At 44.5% G+C, this 13,696-nt stretch overlaps 1 protein-coding gene across 6 annotated transcripts in view; it reads right to left on the bottom strand.

Annotated features, from left to right (window-relative positions):
* The window catches only part of LOC136864628 (uncharacterized), an 80,647-nt gene extending 71,422 nt beyond the window's left edge, over positions 1 to 9,225 (bottom strand). For all 6 annotated transcript variants that reach the window (XR_010859345.2, XR_011017851.1, XR_011017849.1 and 3 more), the window contains exon 1: positions 7,185 to 9,225. Coding sequence is in view for 1 of the 6 variants with exons in the window: in XM_067141874.2 (XP_066997975.2) it covers positions 7,185 to 7,531 (347 nt within the window). In the remaining 5 variants the exon portion in view is untranslated. The remainder of the gene's footprint in view (positions 1 to 7,184) is intronic.
* Between the last annotated feature and the right edge of the window lie 4,471 nt (positions 9,226 to 13,696).

The raw sequence follows: 13,696 nt of genomic DNA, 5'->3' as shown, positions 1-13,696 counted from the left end.
GTGTAGTGGTTAATGTGATTGTCAGCAGTAATGCAAACGTTGAAATCGACACGCAGGCAACCTAGATTGTGCCAAATAACTGCACACGAGACTACGATTATTATTTCAGCCACTGCAGTGTAGTGGTAATTGTGATTGTAAGCAGTAATGCAAGCGTTGAAACTGACATGCAGGCAACCTAGATTGTGCCAAATAACTGCACATGGGACTATACGATTATTATTTATTACTTCCGCCACTGCGGCGTAGTCGTAAATAAAAAGAAGGTTTTTTACGTTTTTCCTTGGTTAATTTTGAGAACTATAGCCTACACTCACATATGTAATAGCAACTTCTGGCTGAGTAAAGAAAGCAACGGTAACTATGGGCCCCACGCACATATTTAATATCACTGCGCACAGTAAAACATACACAACGGAAAACTTCCTTACTTCGTATTTTTCTTCTACGCATATAGACATTGCACACACATTGGACTATGCATCAGAACTTCTTGCCTACTGAAGAAAGCAAAGAAAAACGGTGTATTTTGCAGACACATAACGCTTACACAGCCCACGTTAAACGTGTTTAATTCTGCACAGTCTTCACTCACTTTTCTAGTATTTAATTGTTTACCTCAGATTAGCATAATATATTGTACCGGGAAAAAACGAACAATAAGAAATAAGGGCATGAGAGGCAACAAAGGGGTGAGAGGTCTTTATGGAGCGGGTACAGAGAGAGGTAAACGCTGATCGAAATAATAGTTGATTTTTTAAAGACAGAATGTATTCATTTCATTGAGTATTTACTTGATCAGAAAAAAAAAATTATAAACGTCTTCACTTTCGTCTTGAAGGTACTATGAAATTAATTGTTATGAATGTCTGTCATTTCACAATAAATTTCATTTCAAAGTATAATTTCTTCCTTTAAAAGTTCTTAAAGTTCTTTCTTGAACTCGTTTGAATTATGTGAGAAAAAATATTTAAATTCAGTTTCTTTCACTTGAAAATATGGAAATTTTTCTTAGTCTCTTCTAAATGTCTAACACTTGAAATTGTGAAAGTTTTTTCTAGAGTTTCTTTAAATGTTTAACACTTCACAAAATATCGCAAAATAATCTTTTTGCAAAGTTCGGTCTTATTATTTCTTTACGAATCGAAGTTTCAACATTGTGATAATACTGTTAGAATATTACGGTTCTCAGTAAGAGTCAATAAACTGTTTGTTGAACTGCGATCAAGAGTCACTGAATCTAATATTCCACCAATGAAAAGTTAGTCTTGTGGAATTAAAAGAAAATAGTTTGAAAAGCACTCATATCACCTGTAATCTGGTACTCAAGACTGGATTGTAAAGATATGCGGTTCAGCGAACAGCATGTTTACGTTCTTGGCAGCCGGTGTCGTGATGTCATCACCCATGGTACCACGTTCGTGTCCCTCGTCGAGACCACGTCCCATGTCCCTCGCTGAAACCACGTCTCCAATCCCACGTCGACAGGTAGATATGATTATAATAGGCACTCGTCAGGTTTTAACGCGTTTTTTGTTGGATTTAAAAACACGAAAAAGTTCAACTGACTAGTATGAAATGGCGTATGGCTTTTAGTGCCGGGAGTGTCCGAGGACAAGTTCGGCTCGCCAGATGCAGGTCTTTTGATTTGACACGCGTAGGCGACTTGCGCGTCATGATGAGGATGAAATGATGATGAAGACGACACATACACCCAGCCCCCGTGCCGGCGAAATTAACCAATTAAGGTCAAAATTCCCGATCCTGCTGGGAATCGAACCCGGGACCCCTGTGGCCAAAGGTCAGCACGCTAACCATTTAGCCATGGAGCCGATCAACTGACTAGTAATGATTATTGAGTGTCCTATGTAACCTATTTCAGATTTATGAATCAGATGACGAACACAATATCGTGTTAAGTGCACACGTACGAAGTCTGGCAGTAAATTGTTAATGATCACTGCTCTGGAAATCGCAATTTATAAAAGCACTGTTAGGGTATTTACAAGACAGTGTCTTCAGACGTAAATCACAGTTTTTTAAAAATGATGAAATGTTATATCTCGCGAATATTTACAAGTATTGTCACACGGAGATCACAGTCTATTCAAAATGACGAAATGTTATATCTCGTGATTGTTTACAAGTATTGATTGCGGTAGATTAGAACGAGGTACAATTTCACGCACTCGCGACGAAAGGTTAAATATGCTGATAGTTCAAAACTGTCATTAGACGTGAATTTTAAAGCACTATTATGAAATAGTCTACTTCAGTAAACGAAATATTCACAAGAAAATGTCCTTAACTTGCACGCGTTTATCGGTTGTTAATGTTTTAAGTTATTCTGTCTCGAAGAAAATTGCAAGTTTCAGTCAGGTTCACTCCAGTTAAAGTCAAAATGTAGAGTAAATTACGATCACCAGCACTGTTAAACACTTTTAAAATGGTAAGATTTACCAAGTCTTCGCAGTAATAATTGAAAAATATTATATGTCCTACACTGTTCACTGGACTACAAGTGTGAAGATAACTGAAGAACACTGACTGACAGAGCAAATGCAACACCAAGAAGGAGTGGTCAGAACTTTATGCCAATTGCAGGGTAGACTGACGTCACTGAGGTATGCTCATGATGTGAAATGCGCCGCTGTGCTGCGCACGTAGCGAACGATAAATGGGACACGGCGTTGGCGAATGGCCCACTTCGTACCGTGATTTCTCAGCCGACAGTCATTGTAGAACGTGTCGTCGTGTGCCACAGGACACGTGTATAGCTAAGAATGCCAGGCCGCCGTCAACGGAGGCATTTCCAGCAGACAGACGACTTTACGAGGGGTATGGTGATCGGGCTGAGAAGGGCAGGTTGGTCGCTTCGTCAAATCGCAGCCGATACCCATAGGGATGTGTCCACGGTGCAGCGCCTGTGGCGAAGATGGTTGGCGCAGGGACATGTGGCACGTGCGAGGGGTCCAGGCGCAGCCCGAATGACGTCAGCACGCGAGGATCGGCGCATCCGCCGCCAAGCGGTGGCAGCCCCGCACGCCACGTCAACCGCAATTCTTCAGCATGTGCAAGACACCCTGGCTGTTCCAATATCGACCAGAACAATTTCCCGTCGATTGGTTGAAGGAGGCCTGCACTCCCGGCGTCCGCTCAGAAGACTACCATTGACTCCACAGCATAGACGTGCACGCCTGGCATGGTGCCGGGCTAGAGCGACTTGGATGAGGGAATGGCGGAACGTCGTGTTCTCCGATGAGTCACGCTTCTGTTCTGTCAGTGATAGTCACCGCAGACGAGTATGGCGTCGGCGTGGAGAAAGGTCAAATCCGGCAGTAACTGTGGAGCGCCCTACCGCTAGACAACGCGGCATCATGGTTTGGGGCGCTATTGCGTATGATTCCACGTCACCTCTAGTGCGTATTCAAGGCACGTTAAATGCCCACCGCTACGTGCAGCATGTGCTGCGGCCGGTGACACTCCCGTACCTTCAGGGGCTGCCCAATGCTCTGTTTCAGCAGGATAATGCCCGCCCACACACTGCTCGCATCTCCCAACAGGCTCTACGTCGTGTACAGATGCTTCCGTGGCCAGCGTACTCTCCGGATCTCTCACCAATCGAACACGTGTGGGATCTCATTGGACGCCGTTTGCAAACTCTGCCCCAGCCTCGTACGGACGACCAACTGTGGCAAATGGTTGACAGAGAATGGAGAATCATCCCTCAGGACACCATCCGCACTCTTATTGACTCTGTACCTCGACGTGTTTCTGCGTGCATCGCCGCTCGCGGTGGTCCTACATCCTACTGAGTCGATGCCGTGCGCATTGTGTAACCTGCATATCGGTTTGAAATAAACATCAATTATTCGTCCGTGCCGTTTCTGTTTTTTCCCCAACTTTCATCCCTTTCGAACCACTCCTTCTTGGTGTTGCATTTGCTCTGTCAGTCAGTGTATATTACCGCTACGCGATAACCAATTTCGATTTTCGACGTGTATATCAGCGTTCGACAGTATCCTTACGCGAGGGCTATGAGCTGAGAACTGGCTGACCATTTTTTTGGGGGGGACCCTGAAGCCCGCTTCCCCCGCGTGGCAGTCGACACAATCTATATTGCCTCCGACATGCTATTAATTTCTAAGAAGAAAGGAGATAGCAGGGAAGAGTGGGAAAGATACTACAGGAGTACCTGCCTGTTTGCACGTTAAGCAAGTTACCAGGCAAGGTTTGTGTTGGTGGTGTTATGGTGTGGCATTAAGGGTCAGGGGAAAACCACATAGGCTGAAAAAGAAAGAGCCTACATGTAAAGCTTGACATCTTTTGATAGCACGTGCAAGAATGTGGGCTGGAAAAGGCCAGAGGTTGTGTTAGTTGAGAAACGTAGTCTCCCCAGTCCAGTAATCAGGGGATCAGTCCGTCTGGGCACTGCCGTGACTAGCGCGGGCCTTGCCGGTTGAGGAGCCATGCGTCAAGTACCACTAGGGCCCGCCGCACAGAGCCGCCTCCTTGGGGTCCCTCGTACCCAGTCTCCGATCCCGGAGAATGAGGCCAGGTCCGCCTGGGCGGGGGCCTTCTGAGTGGGGTGGGGTGGGTCATGACGCCGGGCCTCCTTCCTCTCTGCCCGCGCCATGACCCGGTAGACAGGGCAACTGCGATGAGAAGCCGGGTGGCCCTCCGCGCAGTTGGCGCACACCAGCGCCTCTTTAAGTGCTACGCAGGCCGTGTAATGGTGATCACCCTACAACGGTTGCACCTCACTAGGAGACCACACCTCTCCTGCCAGTGACCCCACCTCCGCACCGTGGGTAATTTCGAGCATCCAGCCGGCCAAAAATAATATTTTCAACTCTTGTCTTTGGTGCGCATTTTCTGTGAGTCGTGTTTATAAGACTCTTGCGTACAGTAATTAAATGTTGAAAAGTCGCGCTGTCTGATTATCTAATCTCACCGAAGGCCTGAAGTGGCTCTCCTCCATTAGGGCATCATATCCTGGCGAGGCGAGCGCGCAGTTATTATTATGCGAGGGCTCAGTAAAGACGTCAGAACTAAATATTTATTTAGCTTGCAATGTGGTTATATTAGATGAAGGTATGTATTTTTATACAGTATGTAGCATTTTCTGAAAATTACTATATTGTTGTCCGAAATATGCACTTAAAATTCAGGTACACGGTGTCCAAGCGCTATCTAATTTTACAAATTTGAGCTGACTTTCAAAATGGATTGCCTTTGATTTCCACAATGAAAGTCTTTTGGATGAGTTATCCATACTTTAGTGAATAGAAAACTGTGACTTTTTGCTGCGACCAGGCGCGACCATGAGATTAATTAATTTTTTTCAGAAGCCATGTACTCTGTAACCCGGAGGTCGGTTTTCGAGCTGTTGGGGAACAGCAGGGAATATAAGCGGAACGATGATATTGCGAATATTGTAATTGAACATTTAGGCTTTGAGGATTGTTCCGAGGATATATCCAAGTCAGTAAGGAAATCTGTCAGTATTTTGTGTGCTAAAATTCGATCACGCTGGACAAAATATAGTTGAAAAAGGGACAAATTGCTGAAGTACAATGGAAGTTGGTTCGAGCAGAGAATGACCTTGCAGAAGGATGTGCATCACAACAATGTGAGGATGAGCCCGCCATTAGCCTACTGTAGCTAATTCCATGTTAAGAAAATAGTACTGCTCTTATGACAACAGGGTTGCCATATCGAACGGCTCCGCTCAACGCCATCACGGGAAAACTGCGGCACATAAATTTGTGAAATTCAGTATGTTAAGTTCAAGACAAAAGGCTGAAGAAACTAAGCTACAAATTACTTTTATGAAGGGGACGTGGGGTTTACAGGGGCCACTTTTGGTTTGTACAGAATCAGAGGTAAACTACGGCACATAAGAAACCTCAACACTGAAATATAAGGCAAATTGCGGGAAAAATAGACAAATAATTTTATGGACTTGAGGGGCGGGTGATGTATTTAATTGCATTTAATAAATGTATCCAGACAATAAAAGCTAGAAAACAGACGCAGTAAATAAATACGGCATATGATTACAAAAGATCACAGTATTAATGTTAAAGAAATAAATCACACACGTAGGCTTATCGCATAACTCTCACTCAACACAATACATTTACGCACTGATTTAAAGCCTAAAATACACACGCAATAAATAAATAAATAAATAAATAAATAAATAAATAAATAAATAAATAAATAAATAAATAAATAAATAAATACTGTAGATGACTTCACTACAGAAGTTCAGGGAGGAAACGCGTCTATTGGTTGATATCCGAAGCAAAGCGCTGGCAATACCAATGATGGAAACCGCTAGAAAATTCTTCAGAGAGGCTTCCACTTCTGCGGATATTACTGGAGTAGATATAAATTTAATAAACCATCTACGTGCCATCGTAGGAACTCTTTCGTGTGGGTATGCCATTGATAAAGTGACATTTGGCATGTACGCAAAGGAAACTATACAATTGTACTTACAAAAATACAAATCGTACTACATGCCTGTAACTGCATAAACTCTTGGGTCATGGCACTGTATTATACCTATTGGACACCTCTCCGAGGAAGTCAAGGAGACCAGGAAGAAAGATAATAGGAAACCTTCCAGAAAGACACAAATACTGTCCTTTCCCATAGGCTGCTTTTATCATCGGATCCTTATTTTACCAGCTTAGGGAAATCAAGGAAGAGGAAGTTGATTCCGCTTTCACACGAAGTGCTCAACTTACTGTCTGAGCCTCCTGTATCTGGTTCTGCCGAAGGAGATAATGAAAGTGACGTTAGCGATTCTGATGTAACTGCATCTAATGAATAAATTGTTTGGCAAGTACATGTATTCCTGGATCTATTTTTAAACATTCTAAACAGCATGTCTCACTATTAACATCTATTTAATTTCTTAAAGCTATAGCGAAAAATGATTAAAATTACGAAGATTACTAATTCTATTCCTGGCGTAGTAATTTGTTCTTTGTACTTGATCGACCACACACTTAATTATCTCTAATAATAGCAGTTACATACTAAGTTTTATGTAAATCGGTCCATTAGTTTCCGAGATACGATTTTTGGCCGGCTAGATTCCTGAAATTACGCACTGTGCTCCGGCAGCGGAAACACTACAAGAGCTGCCGAGGAAGACGTTTCAGTCTCACCTGATTGCCGCTTCCCGCTGATCTCCTCTTCTGATTGGCTCCTCGGTCGGTTGCTGTCCTGGGAGCAGTCCTTGGTTGCGGCTTGGCGGCCGTCTCCTGGTGGGCCGGCGTCGTCTTCTTCCTGCTGGTGCGGGGGTGTCGTCTTCTTCCCGGGGGTTGGAGTCTCTTCTCGGCAGGGAAGAGACCTCGTCCTGGTGGCATTCCTCCCGGCCTGGTGACCCAGGGCTTCCTCGTGATCCCGCTGTAGAGACGGCGTCTTCCTCCTCCTGGATGGTGGCGGTGGCGTCAGTATGTGCCAACACTCGACTGCGTTCCCTGTCCCGTGGGGCGCACATCGATGTCTGCATCTCGAATGACACGCTGGCGGGCCGGGCCTAGATAGCAGCCTCCGAACGCCAGGGGGCGTCCTTCTCCACTGCTGTGCTGTCGTCCGCTGTCCGGGACGCCTTCCTGGATTGGACCCGGGTGATAGGCCCTTCCTGGTCGGCCTTGGTCGGCATCCACTTCGACCACATTACCGCTGGCGGGCTCGGGACCTCGGTCTGCGTCCACCTGGCAGAGCCGAACCGCTCGGCCTGGGTTGCACAGTCGCGGCTCCGCGGGGTGGCGCACACCACCTGGGTGGTGGCGTCGTTGGTCTCCGACTGGGTGGCTCTGACTACGTAGGCGTTAACCGCCCTATGCCTTAGCCTCCTCGGCGTCTGGGTGATGGCCTCCCTGGTCTGCGTCTCGGCCCTCCTCCTGAGAGAGCCGGCGTTCGCCCCTGGCACGCCGTCCCTCCCTGGTAGTCGGACGACCTGAAACAGACTAGAGAGCTCGTTCTGCATGTCCCGCATCTGCTCATGGTCGTGATGCCTGATGATGAGGCCTCCTGGTAGAAAGCTCTCCACGGACATGGTCGTCGAGATCTTTTTGCCTCCGTGGAGAAGGCGCCACATTCTGACCAGGACTAGGCCCCGTTCAGAAGTTACAGGGCGCCCCGGCCTGTAGTAGAGGAGCAGCGCCTCGTAATCCGGTTCCGTGTACCCCTCGCAGCTCCAACTCCGACTATGGGTGCCAGCGTCTCCGGCTTCGTATTGTTCTCCGGCGCTGGTGGCACTCGGCTGAAGAGGTTTCGGACTAAGCGCCCGAACTCCATCGCACATTCTTCGGGCGTCTTCGTCTCCATCTGGCTGCCCTCGCCGTTGTCCGCCGTAGTCCTCCTGAAATAAATCTCCTGAAAGAGAAGGTGAGCACTGAGAAGTGCTTCAGCTCAGACAAAAGCTCTTTCGAAAGTGTACCAACAATTATAGCTACCTGACTAGTACTGGGGTGACTTACCAGGACAAATGCCTGCTCTTTTATACCGTGCAGCTGTGTTAGATTTCCTCTCCTGATAAAATTGCATTTCTTTACTGTGGAATAACTTTTTACTCCGTGGGCCAATTTTAATACAATTTACACATGTTGACGTTTAAATCATGGGCTACAAGATGGTGTAGGTCATTATTTGATATCTCCACGGGATATAACGTTAGTAAACATACTTCTCGTATGTTCTAGAGCAATCATGCGTTGTTCACGTGATCATTACCGGTACGTCAGTTTCCAACGTGGAAGTTCTGACGTAGATAGCTCGCTTTTTGCCTGCCTGAGCCGTGTCGTTTCAGTGCCTCACACGCTAGGCCGTGTCGTTGCAGCTAATTGACTTTACAAAATCATGTTCCAGGCCATTAATGGTTCCTGGTAAAATATATATACTTACAATTGAAAAATAAGGGTATTAAACATGAATAAAATGTTACATGTGGACTGCAGTCAGATGTCATAAGAGATGAAGGTCTCTGCAACACACCATACTATTCGCCCATCACTACCGGAACAGGATGTATCAAATTTCATTGAGTCTGCGTTCTTGCACACAATGTCGTACCGTAGACTATCTTGGCTGTGACTATCCGTAACCTCGGCACTTCATGCGGTAGAGTGGTTAGCTCTACACCCGGCCGCCTTTACCGCCAGAAACTAACCTGGTACTCATTTTTGGTGTAGGCTCAGTGAACCTCAGGGCTATGTGCACCTCCGGAAGTGGAAATCTCGTTTTTTAAATTTTACAATTTCCTGACGGGGATTCGTAACCTACGTCCTTCCGGGCGAACCGAGCACGCCTTTACCGCCTCGGCCAGGCAGCCCCCACAGTACTGAAAGAACAGAACCATAATTAAATAATAAAAAATAATTAACAGATATTAATTAAAATTTTGGACCGGCCCTGCGGTGTAGAGGTGCCTCTTACCCGGAGGCCCGAGTTCGATTCCTAACCAGGTCAGGGATACACATCGGAGGGATAGCCTTATAAGGGAGTCTGAGCTACACAGCCCGGATCTATTCACAAAGGTGTGTGCCAAAATCTATATTAAATTGCATATCGTTTAGATGGAACGAAACACATGTCTCGAATAATAGCGATTCATTCGATGAATGGAGACGTTAAGTCTTGTGCTAACCACTTGATGCTATTCACTATGTGTATGCTATGTGGCCTTGTGTCGATAGATTTACTAGTATATAGGAGAACTCCTGCGGGGCTGAATTCTGGCAACTCGGCGTCTCCAAAAAACGTCAAATGAGGTTAGTGAGACAAAAAAGCCAATAGCATTATTATTAATTATCTCAGAAAAATTCAAATGCCCGACACGGTGGCGAATCGAACGCCTGGATCCTCTGAAGCCTCAACGCTCACCATTCAGCTGAGGAGACGGCTTCGACCCGGCTTGGATTCGAATCTGGGGAGCCACTGAACCGAAGACCACAACGCTGTTGATGTAAGAAATGAACGTCTCTCCAACACAACACACTGTTAGAGCGAGATTTGGAAGCGAAGATACTAAATTTCGCACTGGTAGCATTCCACGGCGCAGCACTCTCTCGCTCCAAGGATTAGCCGTGGCCACTTACGGGCTGAGAAGTACAGTCATTACAATACTGCATGAAGTCAATTAAATTAAATTGTATAAATAATTCTGTCTGTCTGTCTGTCTGTTAGGTCATCAGCCCAGAGGCTGGTTGGATCCTCAAATAGCACCACCAAAGATTATGCGGCTAAAAGGAAACCCCAAAAACCAATGGCAGCACCAAAATGGGGCGTACTAGGCAAGATGAGGTGTGAGGTAGTTTGCCATTGTTTTCCTCACTGGGTCAGAAAGTACTATTGCAGCACGACTGATCCTATGAGCAGCACCTTTCATAACACTCAGATGAACTAGTCGTGCTCTGAATGTCATTACTCAGCACTACCCATACCCCAGCAGCTTCCATATTGTCACAACCACGGATGTTGACTGGGACTTCGGTGGAAGCTACACTTTACTCTGGCCTGTGCCAAGACATGGATGCAAAAGTACTGTATCCATCAAGAAATAACAGCAGGCTAACCGTTACTATTTAAAACGTTTGTTTGTCGAACCCTTACCCCATTTCTCTATAGTGTTGTGTATGTGGTGTGATGAATCTGTCGAGGCAGATTTTATGACCGTATACCCTTCCTGACGTCAACCTCATCAGAGGAGTTAATAAGATGACATGAAATTACGTGGTACGCCTATATGTTAACAGGAAGAGAGTGGGCAAAACCCACTGCCGACACACAGCCTACACATGGTGAACAACTTCAACAGGTCTGCTCAAGGCTTTATGTCTCCATCTAACAGACTGTGAAATCTTGTAAAATCTTTATATAAGTGTGTCTGAGGGGTATGTACGGCTTATCGGATACAGATCTATTTGATAGCCTATGAGTAACTTGTGCGGCTAGATGTGGGATGATGGGGTAGGGAGAGGGTGAAACCCGGTGTTGGTACATAGTCTACTCCTGTCGAATAACATGAAGTGGTTAGCACAAGAATGTCTCCATTCATCGAAAAAATCACTGTTATTCGTGATATATGTCTTCGTTCCATCTAAACAATATGTAATATAATCTAGACTTTTGGCGCACAACTTGGTGAATAGAGCCGGGCTGTGTGGCACAGACTGTTGATGTGCCGGCCTCTTGTCCCCAACATGGCAGGTTCGATCCTGGACCGACCAGTTAAAGGATGGGGGGGGGGGGTAGTTCATGGAACACTTCATATTGTATGATGCTTTTTTTTTTTTTTTTTTTTTTTGCTATTTGCTTTACATCGCACCGACACAGATCAGTACCTACTAATACTAGTATTAGTAGGTACTGCACAGATAGGTCTTATGGCGACGATGGGACAGGAACGGCCTAGGAATGGGAAGGAAGCGGCCGTGGTCTTAATTAAGGTACAGCCCCAACATTTGCTTGTTGTGAAAATGGTAAACCACGGAAAGCCATCTTCAGGGCTGCCGACAGTGGGATTCGAACCCACTATCTCCCGGATGCGAGCTAACAGCTGCGCGCCCCTAACCGCAAGGCCAACTCGTCCTATGATGTTACCCGACAACATTAATAATCTCAGTTATAGATCGCTCAACAGAGAATCCGTTGCCGCAGTGGTGGAAATAATAAAAATAAAAATAATAGTAGGCCTATAGTCTCATGTGCAGTTATTTGGTTCAATCTTGGTTGCCTGCATGTCAATAGCCTCAGCTACCATGGGCAGTTATTTGGTACAATTTAGATTGCTTGCGTGTCAGTTTCACGTTTGCATTACGGTTGATAATCATATTTACCACTACACTGCAGTGGCGGAAATCTATATATATGAAATAAGAGTTTTGTCTGCACATTGCTCAGAATTTGAAAATAATGATATTTCTTTATCGGTCATGTACACAGTAACAAGGAAATGCACTTTTTACATTTTCGTAATTTCTGTCTGTCTGCCTGTGTGTGTGTTCACGCATCACGAGAAAACGGATAAACAGAATTTAATGAAAATCGGTATATAAAGTCGGGATATGAGCCACTACAATGTAGGCTATATACCATTTTATTTACGCTGAGTGAAATGGTAGTTTAGGAGAAAGCCTAAAATTTAATTATCAAATATTTATATTTTTAATGGTCCTATCGATAAATACTACATAACTAAAGTTACATAGAATTAAATTTCCGATCATTCATGTCATACATTTTTGCCATACCGTCTATGATAACAAAGATATTCATGAATTTGTATTTTTGTTGCTAAGTTCATATTAACGCCGAGCCACGAGAAAATGGGTTGACAGAATTTAATGAAAATCGGTGTACAGAGTAGGGGAATAAGGAACTACAGTCTAAGCTATAAATAATGTTATTCACCGTGGATAAAATTGTAGTTTAGGGGAAGGCGCCTAAAATTTAATTTTTAAACACTTAGTTATTGCTCCTATCGAGAAGTATTACATAACAAAAGTTATGGAGAATACAATTTCCGATCATTTATGTTTTATTCCATTTTACCGTACGGACTATGATGAGTGGTATTTCAGAATCGGAAGAAAACTAAATGTGAAGGCCTTCAATATCGAAAGCGTATAAGATTGATCAACACTAACATTGCATTGACCATTGTTTGTTGTGATATTCTTTGTCTCTTATGCTGCCACTCATCTCCTGTAGATGGGATTAATTCTGCGTACCGAGTATAACAGCCTGAATGAATATTGGCGGGAAATAGCTGGGGAGTTAAAAAACGTTCTTCTTTAGAATGCCATTCCTCTGGTTCATACATTTTCTGATACTGTTGGTTCGTAACACATGGTTCATTATAGTATTCCAGCTATTCGATCCCTACCCTGACGCACTGTTTTGAATGAGTAGTGTGCACGCTAAGGTAGAGGCTCATTTAGTAGTAGTAGTACCGTAGTAGTAGTATTACCTGGTCTAGGATTACAATTTAGGCCTATTCCAAATTATAGCATCACAATTCACTAAATGACTCAAAATTTTATCCTGAGAAAAGGTGTTTCTTAAGAAAAGCTTCTTCCTATTCATATTTATTAAATTCTACATTCATTTTATTCCAAATTAGCAGTGAAGTGGCGGTTTCTCTTATGGATTGGAGGAAAAATTTGCCTCCAGGTCACATGAAATATTTCCGCCGCCTAGGAAACAGATTAGTAAAAGGGCAAATTTTTCCCTGGGACTCTCCACTATTCGATCCCCCACCCCGCCGAAAAAGGACGAAGAGTGTTCACGGACCACGGCTGTCTGCGGCTTGGTCATTTCAGCTCTGGAACTTTTGACTGTTAGATCGGCAGCGTAGTACTGTTCGTTAAAAGTGAGAAAATGTGTGGTTTTTCATTTGATCGAGTATTTCATATGAAAGCATTGCTTTTAATCGCACCATTCCTACTGATGTCATTGTAATGAAAGCCTTAAAACAGACTTTCTGAGGATGTGAAAAGGCAGGTGGAGAGTGAGTGTCTGCCATTTTTGATGAAAACTCCCCAACCTGATTTTGACTGATGATAGGCAAGAGGGCCCACCATTATAGGCAAGAGAGCCTACCCTTACAATGAAAATCCCTAACCCAGTCTTCATATGAGAAAATACGTTTGGTGACTTCCCCGTCGCATTT

The sequence above is a fragment of the Anabrus simplex genome, chromosome 2 (genome assembly GCF_040414725.1).
Source record: "Anabrus simplex isolate iqAnaSimp1 chromosome 2, ASM4041472v1, whole genome shotgun sequence".
NCBI lineage: Eukaryota > Metazoa > Arthropoda > Insecta > Orthoptera > Tettigoniidae > Anabrus > Anabrus simplex.
Note: the sequence above shows the minus strand (reverse complement) of the source record. Positions and strands in the feature narration are given on the sequence as shown.